Raw genomic sequence first — 25,702 nt, 5'->3', positions numbered from 1 at the left:
CTAGATTTAAGTTGTATCTCAATATTAGCCAACCACAACGGCCCTATGTCTACGCACTACGAAGGCTGCCATGCCGTCAGCACTGAGAAACAGACTTGTTATCACAGCAATGCTTTGTCCATAGAAAAAACGTCTATGAATAAGGGAGATAGAATACGACATTCGCATACATATTTTTATTTTATTGTAGCATAAACGATTGTAGAAAAGCGTCTTAGATACGGCTCTTGAACTAAAATCTCATACTAAAATTCCCAAATATCTCTTATACATAAATAAAATATTTACACAACAGGAACGATACACCTTACATATTATTGTTATACGGTGTCTCTTGTGTCTATTATTTACAGCAAAGAGTTCGAATAAAAATATTGAATTTCAGAAATAATAATAAATTTCTAGACTCAAATGTAATACGAATAAAGTCACAAGTTCGTTTTGCTTAATATTAACTTCGCTTATTAGCGTTTGCTATACATTGAAATAAATAATAGTACTGACTTGCGATCAGTATCATATTATTAAGTAGATATATGGTACTGAACATCCGACATCTCGCCAATAAGTATCCGCTTCGACTACGGAAATTTAAAAGGTACTCATACAAAAATGGTTCTGCTACTTTTCTACGAAATGAAGTGGCAATTTAACTTGCCCGGTATGTTGATATCTGCAATAAATATTGGCTCAAGATCAAGCTACTTAATGTTGGGGCATCGCAGTTCTAGATATATACAACCGTCACCCAACCGGTTTGATGCATTAATTTAAAAGTACAAAATAATTTTTAAAAAATATAAACACGACAAAGTCTGACCATGTCTTTTTGCACTTTTGTTGGGAAATTATTTAAATAAAATTTATTTAAACATATATGAAATTATTGGCTACATTGCGCAGTGTGTTTTAATCACCAATGAGTAATCTTCATTTTGTACGATAACGTGTGAGTGACATTTGTTATCGACGAATAGGGTTGTATGCAACAATTTAATGCGATTATATACATAGATAACTATATAGATACCTACTACTTACATATTAGACCGCATATTAGTAACTTGTTTATCGAGTTTATGTGAGGGTGTATTGTATTTATAGCTAATCTTTATCGAACAAGAAATCTTTATGGCTTATACACTTTAAGGCAAGAATGATGTGTAAAATTGTCGTTCATTTTATATGCGACAATTTTCATATGATTTGCATGAGACGAACTTCCGCGTAGACTCTCGTGTTAGTGACTCAATCTACACTTATATGGGTGAAAATACAAAAGTAAGCCCAATTTTGACCTGTGTTCATCTTATTTATTTAGTAACTTTATGAACATAAATTTTTATACAGACGTTGTAATAAACTAAAAGTCACATAAGATTATAGTTTAAAAAAATATGGATTTTTTTTTTCATAAAATAGTCAAATAAAATTATTAAAAAAGTAATATTGCAAAATTCATTAACTTAACTATGTGATACAGGATTTGCGATAGGCCAAAGTACTGACATTCTGAGCATTGAATCTGTTGACCAACTTGCATTTGAAAAAATGTTTTAAAATTGGGCGCTAGGGTAAAGGGTTTGGATCTTCTAAATTATAATGAATATTTATAAAACATGAGGCCTAGAGTATTCAGTGAAGGCACAGTTAGACAACTTTTGTATTTTCATCCATATTTTTTGCAAATTGTAAAATTTCATACCTATTTCAACATTCTACCTCACCTGTAAATAGTATACGTAAATACAGGCGATTTTTTATTCATTAATTGATATAGACATGAAAAATCCATTAGTGAAACTGTTATGAAATGCCTATTGATATTACATTATTTATAAATTTAATATCATCTAGTATTTAATATTTCAATTTCTTATGCAAATCAAATATTGCTGAGAACTAAACGAAACCATTTTCTAACATAATAATACGTCGTAAAATTTTAAATCTCGTTCAATTTCTCCAATTTTCAATATTAAAATATTACGTAATAATTCCACAATTATAACCCACACATTTCTTGTTATTTTTTTTTCTTGACAGTCATTAAAAAGCTTTTATAACAATAAAGTAAAAATTATAAAACATGAATTCCTGCGGAAAAAATAACATTACATTTGTCTGTGGCCATTAATACAAGTAATAAAAATATGGCTATTTTTTTCTACAATATTTTAATCAAACAATTTTGAAATTGGTCCCAAACTTAACTGTGTTAACAAAATGTATTTTTTTAGTATTTTACTTACATTTAACTTAAATATACTTGTAACATTATTTCAACAATTTGTGCTACACTCATATTCAGAGACCAGAGGGACTAAAAATAGATAGGGTGTTTTAAATATATTTTTTTATAAATAAATGCATTTTTTTTTTAATTGTCCACTCAAAACTTGTATTCCTAAACTCGAATAGTTTTTAATAAAATCTTTAATAAGCAATTCTTCTTTCATGTTATAATCTCCATAAATAAATAATAAAATTCTTAATAACAAATCCTTAAGCAAGAGTAAAAAAAAAGTAAACAAATACATGCCCCTATGAATCTGACACATTTTCTCATTATCTAACACATCAATAAAATGTGTATTTAAATTTTTTTTTATCGATAAAATAGATTTTTTGGTATTTTTTAAATTTCTGCCAGTTTTTCCTCTTCATTACTATATTATTTACATCCTATATTTATTATGATTATTACGATACGACCATAGTGTCGATTTATATCTTCCCTTTAACATTTTTACTGACTTTAAAGGCAATGGTAGTGATTACACTACTTTTTGTAAAGTTTTCTATCGACTTTATTCTGTATAAAACCACAGCCTCATACTAATTAATCTCTACGTATATTTACTCTATAATTATATTTCTATATTTTTGTTGATTAGCAAAACAAAGAGCTTAATAAAATCGAGCATACAGTACGCCACAAAAACAGCTGACCGACTTCAAAACTTCAAAAGACTTTTACACGTTAATTTCAATCGATATTTTCTTTTTTATTATAAAATAAAGTTAACTCTTTTAAGATTATTTTATTGAAGAAAAATTTACTGTAGATATGAAGAAAAAAAATTTAAAACGATTTAAAAAATTTAATTTGTTCATCTATTTTTCTTGCCGACTGTACTATGTACATTATCAGTTCCACGTCGAACATAATTCGGATTCTTAAAATTTAATATGCCGCTCATTGAAGCATGAATAAAATAATCGACGGGCGATAACCAGCTACAAGTATAACCAAAGAAATGGAAATGAACTTCATTAAATCATTTTTTTCTAAAAGTATCGATAATTAATAATTTTATCGACTATATGTTTACTTGAGTATCGAAGATATCATCACTGGTCATGTAGTTTGAAATATAAATAAACATGGACGGACAAGACAGCAAACCTAACACAAGCATAATAAAGGAAAATATGTTTGGAATAAACACATTATAATTGATGAAGTCACAAAAATCCTATTAAAAATACTTTGTATTTTTATAATTTGTGCTAAATATATACATCCATATACTTTTCTTTCCTTGTATATATCCATGGCTTGATAAAAACATCAAAAACCACCCAGAATGGTATTATTTACATCAATATTACACTTACCCACTTTACAAGATCATTCATAATCGATAATGACCTACCAATGGTCCGAGGCAATTGAAAATTTTTACCTCAACCTCTCTAAAATTCCCTCATAATCTCAATTCCCGCCTATCCTGCCGATAGCGCAAATAAAGAACATCCACTCTATTTTCAGTACCTTGGCACACTATTCACTGGGGAGGTAATGTCCATACTGGCATTTCTTCTCTTTTCTTTTCTTTTTTCTTGTAGTAATGCCGGTCCCGCAGTCTGACGTCATCTTGCCGCATCCTCAACTCCTGCGCTTCACTCCTCCAATCCGCAAACTTCCTCGGGGATCCCCTTGGAGATGCCTTAGGGGATCCTTTATCTTCTCTCCTAGTCCTTAATATAGTTTCGTCGACATACACTTTGCTCTTGACGAACAGTTCGTTCTTCTCCGGATCGCACATCTCCGGAGGTATTTCTTCATAATCATCGTCGTTCAACTCGGCGACGTCTTCCCTTCGGAAGGTGAACGAGTGGGGGTAGTACAGTTGCAGAATGTCCTCGTGTCGGTATTGCTGCATCTGCAACCACACGTGTGGCAGCAGGAGCGGGAACCTTCGCAACCAGTACGACACGAAACCGTCTGGCAATTTGCCGAGACTGTCTTGCACTTCTTGTTCGAGTTCTCGATAGTGGTGTTTCTGTGAAAATAATGTTCACGTTTAAATTAACTAAATTTTTATAGTAGGCAATTCTGGTCTTAGTAATGTAAGATGAAATGAGCATACGCATTTCTGCCGTTGGATTAAACATTAGTGCGCATCTTCACTATGTTAGGTATTATATCCTCAGTCTATATATCTTGGTATGTGGGAACGTATCTTATTTATCCTTTTCAAACGGTTTAATATTGCAACATTTGTCACGTAATCCATAGAACATGTATGGTGCGTGGTGTGTACCTTGTACTCCCCTATAATGCAACATTAGTCGTGTAAGCTACAGAGCGTATATGGTGTGTGGTGTGTGGTGTGCACCTTGTTCCGTATGGCGCGCAGCAGATGCGCGGCGCGGTCGCCGCGGTAGGAGCGGCGCGCGCGCAGGTCGGCGGCCACGGCGCCGCACACGCGCGCGCGCCAGTCGCCGCGCACCACGCGCCGCGCGCCGCGCTCCACCGGGTGCCGCGCCGCCGCCGAGCCCGACGCACTGCTCTCCACCTGGTCGCTCACGTCCTGCGACGACACAGTATAACTGAACATGCACATAGGCAGAATCCATACTATTATATAAAGCTGAAGAGTTTGTTTGTTTGTTTGAACGCGCTAATCTCAGGAACTACCGGTCCAAACTGAAAAAATATTTTTGCGTTAGATAGCTCTTTGTTCGTGGAGTGCTATAGGCTATATATCATCACGCTATGACCAATAGGAGCGGAGCAGTAATGAAACATGTTGCAAAAACGGGGAAAATTATAAGTTTTGAGAGCTTCCGTTGCCTGCGCTGCGTAAACGGTTAAAGTTATGCAACAATGATGTATGACGGGATTGTTCCACTTTAAAAGTTCTAAAAAATATTTTATAAAACAAAGTCCCCCGCTGCATCTGTCTGTCTGAACGTGTTAAACTCAAAAACTACCCAACGTATTAAGATGAAATTTGGTATGGAGACACTTTGAGACCCTGGGAAGAACATAGGCTCCCGGGAAACTACTACTTTTATAACGGAAAACTTTAGCCTGAAAAACTTTATAACGCGGGCGGAGCCGCGGGCAAAAGCTAGTCTATAGATAAAATAAAACATTTAGTTGCTTCCACGACGAGTACTACTTATTCTGGCGTCTGTCAAATAAATTAGTAAAACGAAGCATGCGTAACAGGCATGGCTGGCCATCCGTCTGTCTCCACTACACGCCTGCCCGTGCGCATCTTCTTTCACCTTACCGACTGCGAACAGAGACGACGCGTCACCCGACACTACACAACATACCACAGTCCGTAGGGCAGCTCAGCCCGGGTATGATTGGAGCTATGTGAACCTAACATTACGAATACGATAATAATGTAGTTACGCGCACTCAAAGGCATTTGACCTCGACCTTCTGTAAGTATCAGTCATTCCGCGTATAAAATAAAAAAAAAGCATATAGTCTTCTTATAACTATAGTTTATATAATATTATTGAACCATAATCATCTCAACTTATCACGGGTCATCGCGCATGAAGTCACACTGCTCGCAATAAGCCCGATTATATTATATCGTCACATTAAATAAAAAGCCGATAATATGAAGATCGTCATACTTTTTTTTTTTTTTTGGTTTCGCGGAGAAAGTCCCTTATTACTACCGCCCAGCCTTCGTGGGGGGTGACTGAGCAGTTATGCTGGGGTAACCGTGCCTTACGGCCCGGCGTTGAGCCGCCCGGATTTGATGACGACCTTCGGGTGGCCGCCGGGCCGAGTCCCTATGTACAACTAACCTACGCACGGCCTACCAGCTAAACTCCGCGGTGGCCCTCTTCGGCGCATTAGGAACGGCTGCGGGCTTCCTCTGACGGATTAGTCTAAGTCCTCGTCCCCAGCCGCCCCTGCGCGGTGCCGCCTTGCGGCCCGTCTCCTATGGGTGGGGGGCTCAGAAGCCCCCGCGCACCGAAGGACGCCCTCAGCGTCTACGGCAGTATGAGGCCAACTACACACTGCCGTCCATCCCGGGGGTCACCACAATGTGCTAAGCATGCACAACCTACACCAGCGGTAGACAGCCTCCTGCTGCCCGCCGGCGACCCCCCGATGGCCCCTATTAGTCGCCTTTTACGAGAGGCAGGGGATACCGTGGTGGAAGATCGTCATACCTGCAAGAAATTAAGTATGCTCTGCTTGTCCCAAAACAAAGGGTACTTGAGTATTGTCTCGCACGGCGGCCGCGCGTTGGGCTTGGACGATATCATTGCGCGGATCAAGATCTTGGCCACCAACATTTCTTCTTCGGGCATCACTTTGCTGAAACAACAGATATAATATCAGCCCTGTATTATATACTTGCCCACTGCTGAGCACGGGCCTCCTCTACTACTGAGAGGGATTAGGCCTTAGTCCACCACGCTGGCCTAGTGCGGATTGGTAGACTTCACACACCTTCGAAATTCCTATAGAGAACTTCTCAGATATGCAGGTTTCCTCACGATGTTTTCCTTCACCATTAAAGCGAACGATAAATTCACAAAGAATACACACATGATTTTAGAAAAATCAGAGGTGTGTGGCCTTCTGATTTGAACCTGCGGACATTCGTCTTGGCAGTCCGTTCCACTCCCAACTAAGCTATCGCCGCTTTTTATAACAGATATACTGAATACAATATAGTTTACAAAATTAAAGAAAACCTGAACATTATACAGGGTGTACAATGTACCATTTGTACCACACTACATTTTATACAGGTTGTACAATTTGTACCACGTAAAAAAAAACAATAAATTAAAAAGTAAAAAAAGAATATCATTTATATACTGTGACATCTGTTAATTTTTCGAAATCATTTACGAACCTTGCCTACGAACTTAATGACCTTAATTTTGTTGGTAAAAACAGTTAGTAAAATAAAGTAAGCTTGGTAAACTCACTCTAACTGATCTAACGAGTAGTCCCCGGTGAGTATGTTGGCTTGGCGCCGCAGCACGTCTCCGAAGGGATGCTGTCCGCGTGACAACACGTAGTAGAACACGCAGCCCAAGGAGAATATGTCCACCGAGGTTGTCTGCAAGTATAAAGGGTTTTATGTACAGTAAGAAACAAAAGTAGCTTTTTCACACTAACTTTAATCGAAATATGATTTTTTATATGAAGTTTATAAAGGTGAAGAAAAAAACTATAGTTGATGCGGACACAAAAGTTCAAAGACAATTAGAAGTTTAGAATATAATCAGTTACTTTTGTGTCTGACTGTACATTTCGTCATTATAATATGTTGACATTAACAGTTTGTGTTATAATGTATGGTAAGGTCTATGTTTTAATCCAGGTTATGTTCATCCGTTTGCGAGATTTCATCCAAATCCGTTTAGCCGTTTCTGCGTTCACTTCTGACAAACATGTTCACAAACTTTCAATTTTTTTAGTAAGATACATGATGAGGTTGCAGTTGGACTTTACTCTGAACTACGTCCATGAAGCATTGATAGCCACTTAACATTAAACAAAATACTAGACCGTACCCTATAGAAAAAAATATTATATATTTAAGGATTTAGGTTTACTATATTTTTCATATTTTATTACCAATATAAATTGTCTTTATTTATATAAGCTAATTTAATTAAGTTGTAATTAAATATTCCCATGTACCTTGACTTATCATAAGTGCAACTATGTTCGCCTATGAGATAAATAAAACATATTATTTTATTTTATACTAGCGACGCGCCCCGACTTCGCACGGGTGCAATGCTGACTATTTAATGGATGTTATTATTATACATATAAACCTTCCTCTTGAATCACTCTATCTATTAAAAAAACCGCATCAAAATCCGTTGCGTAGTTTTAAAGATTTAAGCATACAAAGGGACATAGGGACAGAGAAAGCGACTTTGTTTTATACTATGTAGTGATATACAAAAAGAAATCTCACCGTCCGTTCGCCGTTGATCATTTCAGGTGCGATCCATCCATCAGTGCCGGTGACTCCGGACCTTCGCGAGAAGCTGACGCGTCCTATGTTTAGCTTCTTGGACAGGCCGAAGTCGGATATCATGGCTCGCACCTCACCGGCGCCCGACGGCATCGACAACAACACGTTATGCGGTTTTATATCTCTATGTACTGGAAATAGAGATTAATTTAGGTTAATGCCGATTATAAAGGCTATTTTTAACAGTTTTTTTTACGCCATCGGGAAATGATCACGCAAAACAATAAGTACCTTACAATTTAAATACAAGGTAGGCCAAATAAAGGTTTTCCGATGGTTGTCAGAATTATGTCGACCTGCGATATATCGATGTCGGTCAAGATTAGTTTTTGACCGTGCCTACTTTGATCACTACTTAATGGAATACCTCAAATTAAGTAGTATACAATAAGTTAATTGTTTCAAAGGAATATTACCTATATCCATGGAATGTAAATGCGACAGGCCCAAAGTCGCCTGTCTCAAGACTTCTATTGCATCTATCTTGCACTCGAAGTTCAGTTTCTTCTCTACATAATCTTGCAATGTTGCAGAACATAATTCTAAAGCTATATATCTGGAAACAATTTAACTATTTTTAATATAAATAAAGCGTTACTGTATAACTTATAATGTACTTCTTATTAGGTGAATAAACAAAAAAAAATCAAATAAACCGACTTACCTAAACTGTTTATCCCTCTCGGTACAATAGTACCGCACGACGTGCGCGTGCGCATCTGATTCACGCAACAGCGCCACCTCGCGGTCCGCGAACGTAAAACATTCGGGCAACAATCGTTTCACAGCCACAGCACGCTTATCGAAAGTACCTCTGAAAATATGAAAATAATGTTTCATATATATTGCGTATGTATGATGCAGGTTCAATGTTGCCTATTTCATCCATAGTGGTCAAGATTATACTTTGACTGAGGCATCATAACAATGGACTATTCATCGTTGGGGCTTTATTTTCTTATGCATATTGCCTGTTGTTTGCACACATGGCATGTCATACATGCGGTCGAGCACGCAAACTTTACGCACGCATCACGCACTAAAAGTCAAGATATATTTTTCTCCGCAGTTAATCTGCCGTTTTTAAAAACAATCCCCAATCGCCTTCCGATCCATCGCGATAATGGACCAATTGGAACAAGGTTTTTTGACATGTTTATAAATAATTTTCTTTGATTAGTTTATTCTTGGAATCGGGTCGAAGATTAAGATTGAGATCGTTCATCGAAAACGGCCATAAGTTACATTACTGAATTATAATTATTACCTATAAACAAAAGTGCCTTCACACCCTTTCCCGAGCACTTGATCCGTGTGGAATGATATCTTGCCAATGCGCACTTCGCCATCGCCTATTTCCTCCAACTGGCCCGTGACCTCGCCGTGAGATGACGTAGACACGTTAGACCCTCTGGAACCGCCTTGCGACAGCTGTTGGAACTCACGGGCCTGAAATAATTAGTATAAATATAAAAATAATAATATTTATAAAATTATAAAAGTATTATCTCACTGAGCGGGATGCAAAAGATCGGGCGAAATGGATAGATAGTAGTAGGAAGGCGGACCCTGGCACCTAGGCCAGGATACTCGCCAAGCAGAAGAAGAAGAAGATAAGAGTATTGATTAGTGTGTTAGAATTTGTTTGATTGTTATCCCATCTTGCCTACCAATTGCGTATGTTCTATATAACCCGCTAGAAGGATTTTTTACCGAGTATATTATGTTACAAACGCGGATATTTAACACACCAAAACAATTATAGAAAAAATAAACATATAAAAAGATATGTTTATGTATATCCAACATGTACATAAATATATGCTGGATATAGGATATATTTTATGTCCGCCCGAATAGCTACCACCGTACACAAGGTGTTAAAACCCGACATAGTGGCCCACGTAAGCGTGTCGCGTTCAGGGATCAGCCTGTGTATCTCCGTGTCCAACAGGCCGGCATAATTATGTCGACTGTCGAGGGGTAATCATGTCGTCAGTCGACATTCTATTCGTCCCCACTCCAGTTACAATCATATACAGTGGAGTCACTTTCCCTTGCCCTTATAAAAATAAATAAATAGTAGAATATAGTAGGTACTATTTAAAAATATTGGTGACTTTATACCTCAAATATATGAATCATTTACAACGTATATGCTTGCGTTGCATTCCATAATTAAATTTTCCTTCACGATAGTCATAAATCGCATTCATCCGACAAACTAGTAACTTGATTTATACATCGAAAATTGTATGTTACATAATTATTATTTTGTTCACATACGATATTTATATACAATCAATTTTTTTTTTTCAAATAAAATAGCAATGCGCCTGAGCATGCTGTCTTAGCAATTTTATTCTAAATATGTTTTTCCTGTTCGATCCCGTTATCCATCCTTGTATTATCATATACTTAATATTTCCAAGGAAAGAATATTTAAACAATCATTCATTAATGAATGTAAAGAGTCATGCCTACAAACGATGTTCTTTTAATGTGCTAAATACAGGGAAGGAACAACTGAACATAAAAAATATATCTTTCTTAGTAACCCCTTTGTTAGATTGTCAAAATTATTTTATACCAAAATTACACTGATAATTTAATTGTATGAAACTTTATTGTTTTACAAGTCTAGTAAAATAACTATAAAAAAACAGACACCCTAACCTGTTTTATTATTATAGGCAGATGTTATTGCGGCGACAACCACCCAATGTGACCTATTCTCCTATTAGCCTACTATTAGCAATCCAACTATGCGTAAGGAATGCCCTTCGCTACACTATTTGCAAATAAAACAGCTATTCAAATACTAATTACCATAAACATTGTTGAAATAGCACAATTAATTTACAATAGGTCACATGTTTACTTCAATTTCATGCCGTTTAGGCGCGGCGCAAACGGAGCGACATTTAGCTATCCACAGAATATAGCAGAAGTATTGTTTTTTATACGGGCACCTGATAGTAAGTGGAGTCAGGTCGAATAGAATATCAACGAACGGGAGATGATTACCCCTACATACAATTATGCCGGCCTGTTGGAAACGAATATACACAGGCTGATCCCAGGAGAGCCGAATCCTGCGAAGGTTGCGGTTGCATGCACTTGCGCACCCCGCGACCACCGAAATTAGGGAGTGAGAGTCGAATGGCGGGGTTTTAGTCGATAGGACGGTTTATACCGGCGAGTCCGGCAGAAATCTGTAAACGGATTTCCTCGTGTTAAAAAAAAAAGGCTGATCCCGGAACTCGGCACACTTACGTGGGCTATTATGGCGGTTATAACACCCTGTATAGGGGCGGATATAAAATATATCCTACCACCAACAACTAATTATTTAACTAACACGGAATATGGGAACTGTGAATTAATTAATATTTGGTTTTTATACTAATTTGAAATTAAGTACTTGATAACACTGTTTTTTTACACAGGCTTTGGTTTCTTGTTCATTCCATCACCATGGAGAAAATCGCTCGCTTTAAATTATCGCGCAATACTATTAATTGATAATATATAACTTTCTCGCAAATATCCGTTAGGTTTTAAAATGTTCTATAAAAAGCCATTTCCTTGGGAAAAAAATGTATCTCATTAAAATTCCATAATACGTTTTAATTTGGAACATATCAATAATACACTACTACTGTTCGAAAAAGCGACGATAGCCTAGTTGGTTGTGGAAAGGACTGCCGAGACGAATGTGCGCAGGTTCAAATACCAAGGGCACACACCTCTGACTTTTCTAAAAAATTATGTGTGTATTCTTTGTGAATTATCGCTTGCTTTAACGGTGAAGGAAAACATTGTGAGTAAGCCTGCACACCTGAGAAATTCTCTATTAGGAATTTTCGAGAGTGTGTTAAGTCTACCAACCCCCACTAGGCCAGTGTGGTGGACTATGGTCTATTCCCACTCACTAGTAGAGGACGCCCGTGCCCAGCAGTGGGACAGTATACAGGGCTGATATTATTATACTGTCCGACCACAGTATCGCGTAATATGTAGTGCTGTTGGTGAACCGTATTACAAATAAATAAATAAATAAGTATGCGCAACTAAATGTGTCCAGATTAGTGGTACGCCTTACACGCAATATGTTGAAAGTTCACGATGCCTTTGATACGACACAAATGCCATTCAGACAACACAATAAGTGTTTTGTATAACTACTTACTATGTTATTGATCATATTCAAAACAAATGTTCCGTACGTAAATATGAAAATTTTATTATGTAAATAAGTCTAGAATATTTATTGGAATTGGTTGTTGTGTGAAATGCTGTATAGTTCCTTATATAATCATCATTAATCACGGTACGCTCTTCTGTTACCCTACACAAATCCTTTTGAAAGAGCAGTCAAAGTTAACTGTTACATATAGTTATATGTCCCTTAACACTGTAATCTACATTCAGTTAGATGGTTACTCAATTTTATCCCAGGTCTTATAATTTCATTCATTACAAAAAATAAGTCAGTTTTATATCACGTGTTACAGATTATGGAAGTGCATAGTATGCGCAACTCACGGTTGAGTAGTACCATTCCGTGTTGCACATGCAGAAACAAAAAAAAATTAAACCTCTATTTTATCTTACCTACTCTACCTCTCTTATTATCAACGTATTGAAAGAAAAACAAAAATTGTAAAAAATACAGGCTATTTTTTTATATCCCTAATATCAATTACTATAAATTTTTTTAATTGAAATTGGAAAATAAATAAAAACACAATTTAAACATCAGTTAAAATTGGTACAATTTCCCAATCTAATATAGAATTTTGTTTGCTCGCTTGTCTGTGCCAAATGTTGTAAACTCCACGCACGATACCTGCTCAAAACCATATGTTCATGTGGACACAGGTGTAAAAAACATTGTGTATTTGTATAGATATATTTGTTATTTGGTTAATGATTAACGAAACACATGTTTGTAATGCACGAGGTTTTTTAATATTGTGCAAAATGTTTGAGACCATATCTTAGTTAGTCGCATTTAGATCAAACTCAAGACTTTCGCGTATTCAGCCCACGTATAATCACATTACGGCCAAAAGACTATAAAGACAGCAATATTTATAATTCACTACTGGGTGAAATTCATACGTTTCGATGGCTAAGAAAATTATCATATTTGAAAAAATGCTAGTTCACTTCTTTAGCATTTCGTTTTCTACGTACTATTTACTACCAAGCCCATTGAAAAAAACTTAATTTTTTTTTTAATGAAACGCTAAAAACGTGAAAATCGCATTTTTTCTATTACGATAGTTTACTAAGGAGCCAACAATTTGTTGTTTAAAAAATCTATGTCCATGGCATTAGACTAATGAGGACATAACAATTGATTATAATGTACTAAATTAAAATAAACCATGACAACATACCTGCAACCTCAAATACCAGAACATGGTGATCACCAATCCGACCAAAATTATCAGAGCCAATTTCAACACTTTATTCTCTTGCTGGTGCACCCATAGATAACCCTGTTTATACCACAAGTCCGGCCTGAAGTTAAAACCTTCAAACAACTCTTCAGTCTGGACTGACACACTAACCGAATTCGACTTCAAATTCGTTTCATTTTCGACGTCTTTCTCAGTCTCTGAATGGACTTGACCGTTAATTAATTTTATGGAACTGATCGATTCTCTTACGTTCAATACATTGTTAGGTAAATGCGGTACCCATGACGTAGTAAGCTCTGGAACTTTATAATGTCCTAGTAGAAGGTATGGTGCAGCTACGTGTAGATTCAAATCATTCAGTTTGTAATGAACGTTCTTGTACGGTTCGTAGTTCGATTCGGCGTGCGGTTCGGTGGTCGGCCCTTCGATCAGTAAAGGATGCGTGTGCCCAGTCGATATTGTTATTGTATTTTTGTCTACTAGCGATGATAGAGCATAGAGGCCATGGTTGTGTTCCCCCACGTACAATGTTGGACTGGAAATATAAATACACATTAAAAAACAAATATATCCCGTCTTTATCCCCGAAGGGGTGAGCAGAGGTGCAACCATGGCACTTACTTTTCGCCGAGTGTTTTCGCCCCATAATATGATAGGAGCGAGCCTATCGCCACATCGGACACAAATACACATGAATAAAAAAAAAATAAGAAATCTAAAGTATTTATTATTTTAATTATTATGTACAAAATATATTAATCTATATTTTTTATATACTAACCTAAAATTTACTTAAAAACAGGTTTGCAAAAAGCGTTAGAATAGAACGGACTACTGAGATAGCAGAGCAAAACTCTACCAACAAGTACTCGTATCAATTTATAAACTTATATACTCACTACAACTCTATATTGGAATTCTTGATTCCCTGTCCATTACTCAGCGTAGTTGCATCCTCCATTATATGATCCAAGGTATCATCGCCTATAGAGTTGAATGGCACTGAGATCAGGCCGTCCCTGTCAAGCAGATAGGCCGCTACCACGGGCGTCTCGAAGTTATGCGACCAGACGAGATCGCCGGTCTTACGGTCGAACGACATAATGCGACCATTCGATGTCGATGTGAAGTGGATGACGCCTAGAGAAAAGAATTATAGGGCTTTTTTATTTAACTTAGACTCCAAGAGATTGCAATCAATATGTTGGTCTATGCGGGTAGAATTTGTTAGATTCTAATGTCAAGTTATGCGACCAGACGAGGTCGCCGGTGTTTACGGTCGAACGACATAATGCGACCATTCGATGTCGATGTGAAGTGGATGACGCCTGGAGAAAAGTATTATAAGGGCTTTTTTATTTTATTTTATTTAGGTAAGACTCCAAAAAATTACAATCAATATATTGGTGTATGCGGGTAGAAGTTGTTAGATTCTAACGTCAAGTTATGCGACCAGACGAGGTCGCAGGTCTTACGGTCGAACGACATGATGCGACCATTCGATATGTAGGCGCAAGGCAGATTTTTTTTTTTTTCATTATTAGCCTATTTGGTAACGGCTTGGCTGTTGCATTGCATTAGTCCATCGACGGCGGATGCTGCTTAACACCAGGCGGACCGCTCGCTCGTTTGCTTACTAAGGCAATAAAAAAAATGAGCTAGGGTTGCTAGCACATACAACCTTCACCCAAAAGTCCAGTATGTTTGTATAAGCTGATCCTTGCCAGGCTAACAAACGTAGTGCCAGAAAAAAAAGTTGGGCTAGATTGGTCGGTTTTAATTTAAAATGTCATTATGTCTGTACAGCAAATGTCGTATTTAGCATAGCATTTAATCTTTATAAGATTTTAAATGTCTGTCAGACAAAAAGGTTAAAGTTCTTCATTACGTCATGGAATACTTATCACTGCCTGTAGAGTGGCCGAAGTTTTTTACGGACTTAGCAGTGACCCCACCATTCCCTGCAGCGGAGTAGAATCCAGATATAGTCCAGTTAGTCTACCATTTGCTACTGACTATTGCAGTGTGACGTCATTAATAAATCATGTCGTCATTAACCAAACTTTCAACACACATCTTCGTCATATTTTATTCTATTTAATTCCCAAAACGAAACTCTGTTATGCTTGTTATAGTATTTTCTGGTTTTATTTTACATTGTAATTTTATCTAGGTGTTATTTATGTGAGAATGCTGTGCATACCTTTAATAGTCATGTGTATCAGAATTTGTATCATTATTTGTGTTTTTTAAATGCATGTGTCACTGGTGTGTTATTTAATAAATAAATACATATTTTATGTAATCTCCATCATTAAAATTGCTTATAGTCTATATTTGAATAAAGAAAATCGAATGACACCACATTTGTCAAAATCGGCCTACTAGCAGTAACACTAGAGTGCAACAAAAAAAAAAAAATTCATAGGGAGTTGAAAAAGAGAATACATCCATATATAATAGCTTCAGCAGTTATCAGACATCGCTAACGTTCAACGATCAATGCCTGATCACTATCTACATATAGTTGCACTACAGTAATATTAGCATACTATTTTTAGCATTTTCCTCTCCGATAGAGCGTGTAGTCAACATTTATACGGCAATTATAGTTAAATTGTAATGTACCGGAAAGTCAATAAAGGTCATTAATGTTAACATAATTATTAATACCACCATTAGGCATAAGGGTGGAAATGGCATATGCTAATACAGGAACACCATAAATCTATCTAACATAGAACTAGGCATTCTTTACGTAAATTAGTTATTAATTAGTTATTAGTCTACTATGTCAATAAATTATTTAAAGAATTTTTGACCCACATTCCTTTTATATCAAATAAACATTTTGGGATTAATTTGTAACATAAATAGCATCGCAGGAGCATCCACTTAATACTTGACCTAACTTTTAACCTTGAATTTAAATTTCGTCATTCAAATTGCATAATTCAAATAACTTCCAACATATTTTCCTTTTAAGTCATTGCCGTTTTTATAAATGAATGCGCAAGCGCAGTCAATTAAACAGTACATATAAATCGTCTCCATATCAATAGCAAATAAATTTGTTAATTTTAAAAACAATTACACAACGGATATGGTATAACACAGCGTGACATAACACGTGATAAAATGTCATTACTGTGAAACGCGGTTCAATGTTCGATAAATTATTGTAGATGGTTAAATTTCTAATTCACATGTTATGTGCCCGCATGATTTCTCAATTTACAAAATAGATGTAAAAACTGTTATCGTCTAACCCGAAAAAGTATTTAAATCACACGCAAAATGGCGTAGGTATTTATTGATTGGTACAAAATACGGCGGTTTATTGTTTTCTTAGTAATGAATTCTTTTTCAAGGTATTAATTACCACATTAAAATCAGACCGGTGCCCGGTAAGACAGGAAAATAATATGGACTAAATATTATTAACTTCTAATCGATATTCAGTGAGAGCCTAACAAAGTATGAGATTATGCACGACATAAAAGACTAGATGCCTTGAAAGCATGATTATTTTTCAAACAAGGATAGATTGTTTCAGGCTTTTGCTATCGCATGATTTCATATATCATAACATTTATCTTCAAAAGGGTAAATCAAGACCAGAGGTTCCCAAAGTATTTTTTGTCACGCCACCCTCCTGCCTGCAATAGAAATGCTTACGCCCTTCTTTTCAATGCAAAGAAAAGGAAAACGGATCGCACCCTTATTACTTAAACCGATGATCATACTATTTTTGCATATATATTGTCAGTTTATCAAGAGATATGGCACCTTTCATCCAGAAAAAAATACTGTTCCCGGGGGATGGGGATTGACAAAATCTACATTAACCCCCTTTACATATTGTCACGCCTTTTGGGACGCGCCCCCCACTTTGAAAAGCAATGGAATAGACAAACGGACACTTTGCAATACTAACATCAGTCCCACAACATAATTTACCACTTACCATAATCATTGAGCATCTCCTTGCCCATAGCGTGCGAGGTGTAGTCAAAGAAGGTGACATTCCACTTATGGTTGACATTCTTCGAATCATGCATGAGGATGTTGTACTCAGTGCGCGCGACGTACACGCCACGCTTCTTGTCGTCGCATGTGTCTGCATTGTTGAAAATTTTCGCCTTGTCGAAGCCTAAACACAAATGTGAGTTGCGAGAAATTATTGTTGAGATACGTTTGGAATGTTTGGGAGATTTTCACTTATTATGGCAATCTACCGCTATATTACATGGGTTGTATTGCAGTATATAGCTGAATGGGAGGCTCATTTTTTGTGCAGTGATTGCTTATGTTATTTTGTGTTTTTTTTTTTTGTTCCAACAATAAACTTTTTTATCTCTTTCTCTTTTTCTGCCTTTACCGCCTGAGACTTTCTGACGAATAAAAATAATCAAATTAAACATGGCTTGTGTTTATATTGAAGTTTTCCGTTATTAAAACCAATTAGAATAATTTTAAAGTTGCAGACTTTACTATCTGAATAAAAAGAACTAAAACCCTTAAGCTCGATATAGCAGTGTACATAGATATAATTTATCTACAGTTGTCAATGCTCTCAAGTTCAATTATTGCATTAGATAAGTATTGTTTTATTTAAAATACTCATAAAAATTTATTTACTTTCTAAGTGAAACGAAGGCCGCTTGTAGTAAAAATTTAAACGAAACGAAGCCCGAAAGGAGTTTCTCGATTTTCGCAATCGCCTACAAAAACCAATGTCTATGGTATCGATACTAATGAAATAATTTAAACGAAATAAAAACTAATTACATTTTATGATTTCGCCTGCAGCTCCGATCGTGAAAAGATTTCTCGGGATAAAAAGTATATGACACGAAGTATTAATTTAACTTCCTATAAGTAAAAAAAAATCAAATCGGTTTAGTAGTTCCTGAAATTAAAGCGTTCTCACACAAACTCTCTAGCTTTATATATTAGTATAGATTATGGTTTATTTATTATTTACTATCATTCGTATTACTATCGCCAACTAATTTATCTTTGACAACAGTGCATTATAAACCGCTGCGACCTTATTAACAATCATAAGAATCGTATCACATTGAACGTCCCTAATTAATTTCCACACGGTCATTAAATTGTATGAGAATTTTAATCGTGTGATTAAATTCGCATCGATCAATCTCATAGGTCTGTTGCAGGTATGCCGACCCTTTTTAGACAACGTGCCATTATTTATAAAAAATATAATAATGTGACTATGTTGGGCTATCCAGGGCAGGTTGTAGCGATTCAAGGGCGCATTTAGGTATCATCTATATTTTTGTTTATGAGGCATCGTAGTCGCTAAAATTTGCTCGTCTTTCCATTATAGAAAATACACATCTATTGCTGAGGATTAGTTTGTTCTTGAAGCTTAGAAAATGTACACAAACGTTGCTGGAAGAATAACGTTTTAAGTCGTCGACTAGAGCAGAGTCGAAGCGCGTCGAATCGAATCGCATTTTTTCCTTATGCATGAGTAATTCAGCACAGCGCACTACGACACATTACTAATAGACGCAATTATATATTAAAATAAATACGACGCAATCTGACCTAGCCTAGTCGACACCAGCCATTACATACCTGAAACATGCTCCCTGGACCCCGTAAGCGGATCTAACATGAACCAAGTGTCGCTCTTCTTGCCAGTATACAAGATGCCATCAGTCGACCGGCACGGCGCGTTCGCCACCAGCTCTGGTATCGTGAATGGTAGCTTCTTCAGCATCTGCTGGTCGCCGCGCGGCCCGTAAGTGTACAGGAAACCGTGGCGCGGATCCGGCAGAAACTGCGGCATCAAGTTGGCATCTTGATTTGGTACTTTCACTACTGGCTCTGGAACAAAACATTTTTTTTATCGGAGCTCGGCCAAGGCGCTTCAGTGCACCTGATGTTAAGCGAAGTGAAGTCTAAAGAAAATGCCGACCGGCAAAAGACACAAGCAACCCTGGACGGTCGGCACAGTCATGCCGGCCTGCATAATTGCTTCTTCACGCTCCGGTTGAAGGATCCTAAGTATTGGCACTATAATTTAATGCAGAGACCACATTTGGCGTATTTGTCAAAATCTTTGCATCATCAAAGTAATATCAACTGTATTATTTATATACTAAGTTGATGTTGGATTGTCTTAATATCACAAATATTAGCCCAAATACGCCAAATGTGGTGCCAGCATTACATATGTTAGTTATTAATAATGTTATAAGTGTAATGAATTTAACCCATATAGATATTTTAATTGATTGAGTAACAGATGGCTCTCCATATCGCGGAAAGAGATAATGTCAATGTTCAATGATTACGTATCGTAAAGATAGTATTACTTGCACAGTTTAAGCTTCAATTGACATAAAGAACATACGACTGGCCAAGTGCAAGCCGAATTCGCGATATATTGTATCGTGAGGAACTCTAATATACGAATTCAATTTGAATTGGATTTTTTTATACAGTAGAAGGGTCAAACGTCGTTAATGTTTACCACCACCGATAAACGATCACAAAACCAGATTTCGTGGACCCACGCTTACGAATTGTGGACCACATTTTCAATCACGCCAACGTAGGCTTCGCCGCAGCTTAGCTATATTTATTTTATAAATAGCACCGAAGATGGTACATTACAATCATTATTCCATTTTGTGCCCAAAATTACATGTGTGTGGGTAGAGCGTCCATAATGCAGCAAAAAGGCTCTAACATAGCTAAAAAGTTTATGCTATGGGACTCGGTATACAGTAATAAAACAGATTGATTATTAGTGATCACGTACGCCCATTTTATATGAAAACTAGCTTTTGCTCGCGGCTTCGCCCGCGTGAATTTGTTTTCCGGGATAAAAGTTCACTGTATGATAAAAGTCTTGCTACATATTTTCCCGGTTTCATACAAACTTTCATCCCCTTTTTTATCCCCTTGGGGGTAGAATTAATCAAAATCTACCTGCATGCCAAATTTCAGCCCGATCCGTCCAGTGGTTTGGGCTGTGCGTTGATAGATCACTATGTCAGTCAGTCAGTCAGTCACCTTTGAGTTATATATATTTAGACATTCTAGGCTAACTTGTTAAAATACCCATTTAACGTGTGTATCATGAGTCATCTCTATTACGGTGATTAATGAATCATTTCATGACTCCACTCACAGCTGGGATTCGGTTATGGGACATCACAGTATAATACGGTCAGCCCTAAATTAATGTACACGTTGACAGAAAGATGTTCCATATCAATAACTATGTGCTTCATACATTTGATCTTTATCTCACTATACAATAGTTTGGCACTCACTGTACATTGTACGATCTATATATCGATGGTCACCAAGAACTTAAAACCTTCATGACTAGAGCATTTTGCAGATGAGATTTTGTTCTTGGAGACCGTCAATGTAGATAGTACAATGTCCAGTTACTCACTGATAATTATTGCAATTCGAACCTGTTTAGAATATCTCACATAAATTTTGGAATAGAAAATTACAGAAATGGAAATAAATTGTTAATAATATTTTTTTAAATGCCTTTTCATTTTTTTTTCATTCCCTTGTGTTTCCTGTCGATAATTATTAAAATAAAACAATACGAGAGAGTCATTATTTTCCCCAAAATTCATCACATATTTATTATGTATGCAGGGTCATTTAGATATTTATCTTTAGCCCTAATTCAAGAAATATTCTTTTATAAAAAAATTCCGTGATTGATGTTACTTCAATATTTTGGAAAAACAAGTCATAAGTAGTAAGTACTGATAGTACGAAAACTATTTTAAAAAACCGCATTAAGTGTCCACTTGTATAAAATTGCAGACCATATAACTTTCTATTGATTTATATCTTAGACTTTTTACCTCAATAACTATTATCGACCAATAAATAAATTACGTAATTTCAGTTAGACATGATTTAAGAATTTGCGAAAAATAAAATTAAAATAATGTATACCCGGTAAATCTCTATTTAATTCTACCGAGTGTAATGTATACCGATTGCGATATTATTAAACTAATTGTAAAAATAACCAAGCTTTATACCTATTCGTGACAATGTACATATCGAAAGTAAACACAAGGTCATCGGTTCGAGTACAATAATTTTCCTCTAGATGATTCCACACCATTCACCGCTTTCATGATAATTAAAAAATAATACATTATTGATAAAACAAAAAAAAAACGTAAACCAAACGAGGTCTGGCATACTAGATGCGATAAAAACAATGTTATCGCCATGCCGTCCCAATACGGGCACTTAATGCCATAATTGCATATCAATGCGTGTCGTGACGAATTATGGACAGAAGTGGGTTGTTACCTTGTCAACGGGGGTTTTTTCAAATGCAAATTCTAGAAATGTGCGTATGCGCATATGCAAAATACATTTTCTAATCTGAATACCTGGTTATCTATTTAAGATAATTATTATTTTAAAATGTAAACAAATAACAAGTCAGCCTTAATGCATCATTATCTCATACGCGTTTTTATTGATAAATAGATAATGCAACTGTCCGCGTGGTACTAAAACGCATGGGAAATTCCATTTCACAAATAAAAAAAAACTTGAAATAATTTATTAACACCAAGAAGTTGGAATTTTATTATAGTAAATAAAATGTTAAGCTTTGAAATTTCCAACCAAAAGTATCATATTTCTCGCATTCTGCCATAACGTGAAATAGCCTACTCTCTTGATCTTATCTATGCATAATGCAAGATTAATACATTCTTCCTTTTCATTAAAGCTTAATAGTTAATTCTCATTGGCAATAAGAATTTTTTACCTTAAATTTATAAAATGGTTTTTCTCCTCAGAAAGATCTTAAAATGAATAATTTTAAGATACTTGCTTTACACTGATTAGGTTGTTTTATTTCACTTTTAGTTCCTTTAACAAATAAATATAGCTGATAATTGTTATCATCCATCAATGACCTGGATTTGTAATATAAAAGAACTTTAATAAATACATTAGATGTATGATACACACATAGATAAAGCATATTGTTACTATTTCACTATAGGGGTAGACAGAGTCCTAATGCATCCACAATTTAGTAAGCTTATTATTTACTAATATATAAAGCTGAAGAGTTTGCTTGATCATGCTAATCTCTACTACTAAACCCATTGTGATTTTTTTTCACTAATAGGACTCTATATTTCTCCTGAGTGCTATAGGACACTGTATATCCCAGAAAATTATTTATCCTGGAAAAATTTTCTCATGGAGATGGCCACAGACAAAACCTATTTGTTGTAATATCCAATATGTCAAGGATTTAACAACATAATGCCGCTTCCAATAGGCTTATCTGGAAATCTTTAGGGGAGGCCCATGTGCAGCAGTGGACATCCTGTGACTGATGATGACGATGAATGCATTGCAGGTCTAAATCATTGTGTATTATTTAATCATTTTAATGACTCATAGCCCATATACACTAGTAGACCAAAGAGATAAGATCTCTAATAAAACTGACACAAATGTCAATGTAGAAGTGTATAACTTCTAGAAATAACAAAAAAATTAGATATCTAAATCCTTTTATCTGATTAGAGGAAGTGATGAATTTTTATTTATCATAAGAAATATTAATTATATAATTATCATAAGGGCTCAATTAAGTATTATTTAACATTAAGGAAGGTAGATACTTATGAATTGTAGTTGAAAATGTTATTAGAAAATAAATTATAACAAAATAGTGTTCTTGACTCTATAAGTAGAGTTGGTGTTTATATTCTTTCTGGCATATAAAAAGGAAACAAATCTACTAGTTGTGGTCCACTAATAAAAATCAAAGAAAACTTACTCAGTCCTTATTTATTTTAAACTGGAAACCCAATAAAAATTTTACATTTTACTAAATCAAACCTACATTAGTACATCAATAGACATATATTCTTTGCCTACCTTGAAAAGGGAAAAGTGTGATACTATTTATGATACATAACACCCACATTTGGCAAACTGTATTAGGCGATAAGTCTGCTTTCCCAGCTATAATTCCGGACTCTGATTAGATACTGAGTGGAAAACCCAATCACACTTTTACCCAATCCGAGCATCAAACAATAAAAGACATATTTACATACTAGGTATATACATTGTCTATATAACCTAAAGGGTACCTAAAAAACACATGAAATATTCATGAGTCAAATAAATCACTTATTTGTTTCCATTGCAATAACATTGCATCATATTCAATACTTAAATAATATTAAAAATATAAATTATAAATATCTGCTTCACCTAATAATGTTTAATAATTATAAATTCTAATATATTGCATTATGACTTCTTATAAATAAAATATATCTTTTTATTATCAAAACAAGATACATAAAATTTAGTATAGTTCAATTAGGATGTTCTTGGGTGACGGTAACGGACCAACAGGTGAATGATATGCACTGTTTTTTCTCAATATAACTTTCTATTTCAATGTAATAACCATATATGATGTTATTAAGTGGATACTGTGTGTAAATCTGCTGTCTTGTTGATTAGAAATAGAAAATGTACCTTGAAAAATACCTTGACCGCTTATACAACATTTTTTAATCTAAGGAATAACACATATGTAATAAACATTATATTTACCGTCTTTCAATTTCCAAATAATGTTTCCCGCTAGCGGATTCACCGCCACCATGCCGCCCCCTAACGTGGCGAACAACAGCGGCCGGTCATCCAAAGCGCGCGACAATTCCGTGCTCTCCTAAACACACCAAGCTTTGTAACCAACTATTCACCTTGTACATTCAATACAATCACAAATCAATGCGTTGCAATCCGCGAGATCTCACGATCCTTACCTTTAACTCATTATCTACCACGGAAGCGAGCCCGCTGGACCCGACCAGCAATAATATCACACATAAAATTCTCATTTTCCATTCGTAACTAGTCCACACTTAGACAACAACACCATTTCATTATTATCACAAAAATAAACGCAATTAAAAATCAAAACACTACAAAGAATACTCGCGAATGTTACATTTGACATTACACCGACAGCGACAACTGTTCCGTAGTGATGGAAAAATATGTATGTTTTATCGAAATCGTTATTTTCATAAGATTTTTTTTATAAATATTATATTGCTTAAATAATTATAACAATTAATAATATATTAAAGACATCTTGCCATTAATTTGGTTCAGTGTGGGACTAAAGCAAGTTAATATGTTGTCTCGTATGTCGTAATTTAGCTTTTTTATTGCAATCGAGTGCGACGATCTGCATATCTTCTGTCAAATCCTTTGACAGAAGATATACAGATCGTCGCATTATCGACGTTTGTTATGATGTGTCAATACATTTTAGTACTTCCACAACTTTATAGAAATGTGATATAATCATGACGCGGTAAAAAATATCGATAATCGTCTCGCAGATATTATATAATCGATAAGGTCATATAAACCTATTTTAATTTATGAAACCTATGTCAATGATTATAATCAAAAAGTATAAATTTGCTATGAACACCCACAATCTGAAATCGCACAATTGTCCCAAGTTTTCATACACAATGTGTAGCTGTAGTAATAATCTCATCATATCTATCTCTTTATCATAATATGATAAATCATTGGCTGAAGTCAAGAATACATTTATCGATACGAATTTTATAAATATCTATAACTATTTTATAAATAAAATACTTGCATCCCTAATCATTATAGAAATGGGATTGTCATCAGGGATACCATATTGTGGAACAAAATACAATAACTATAAAATTTGAGGCATTATTTTTATTCCGAATCCGGACTCTCGTCAACTAAAATTCTAAAAAATATAAGCGTGCATATTTGTCACTATTATCTGCCAGTGTTCAACTCGGAAAAATCGCAAAAATAATCAAATTATGTTTAAAATATATGATGAAAAGTGCCTTCAAATAAATTTTGCCTCATACGCAGCCGGGTATCCAGGTAAAGTCAGTC

General features: G+C 35.5%; 1 protein-coding gene across 1 annotated transcript; it reads right to left on the bottom strand.

Moving 5' to 3' along the window:
• Positions 1–439: 439 nt before the first annotated feature.
• LOC115440706 (serine/threonine-protein kinase/endoribonuclease IRE1) lies at positions 440–25,046 on the bottom strand. Its single transcript, XM_037437747.1, has 14 exons — positions 24,562–25,046; positions 24,347–24,464; positions 19,319–19,570; positions 17,676–17,861; positions 14,608–14,848; positions 13,685–14,243; positions 9,544–9,725; positions 8,941–9,090; positions 8,693–8,832; positions 8,217–8,407; positions 7,210–7,343; positions 6,439–6,586; positions 4,626–4,820; positions 440–4,289 (listed from the first exon to the last, which is right to left on the bottom strand). The coding sequence occupies exons 1-14, from the start codon at positions 24,634–24,636 to the stop codon at positions 3,792–3,794; spliced, it is 3,069 nt and encodes a 1,022-aa protein (XP_037293644.1). The 5' UTR covers positions 24,637–25,046; the 3' UTR covers positions 440–3,791.
• Positions 25,047–25,702: the final 656 nt, after the last annotated feature.

This window comes from Manduca sexta, chromosome 12, assembly GCF_014839805.1.
Source record: "Manduca sexta isolate Smith_Timp_Sample1 chromosome 12, JHU_Msex_v1.0, whole genome shotgun sequence".
NCBI lineage: Eukaryota > Metazoa > Arthropoda > Insecta > Lepidoptera > Sphingidae > Manduca > Manduca sexta.
This window is presented reverse-complemented; position numbering and strand designations above follow the sequence as displayed.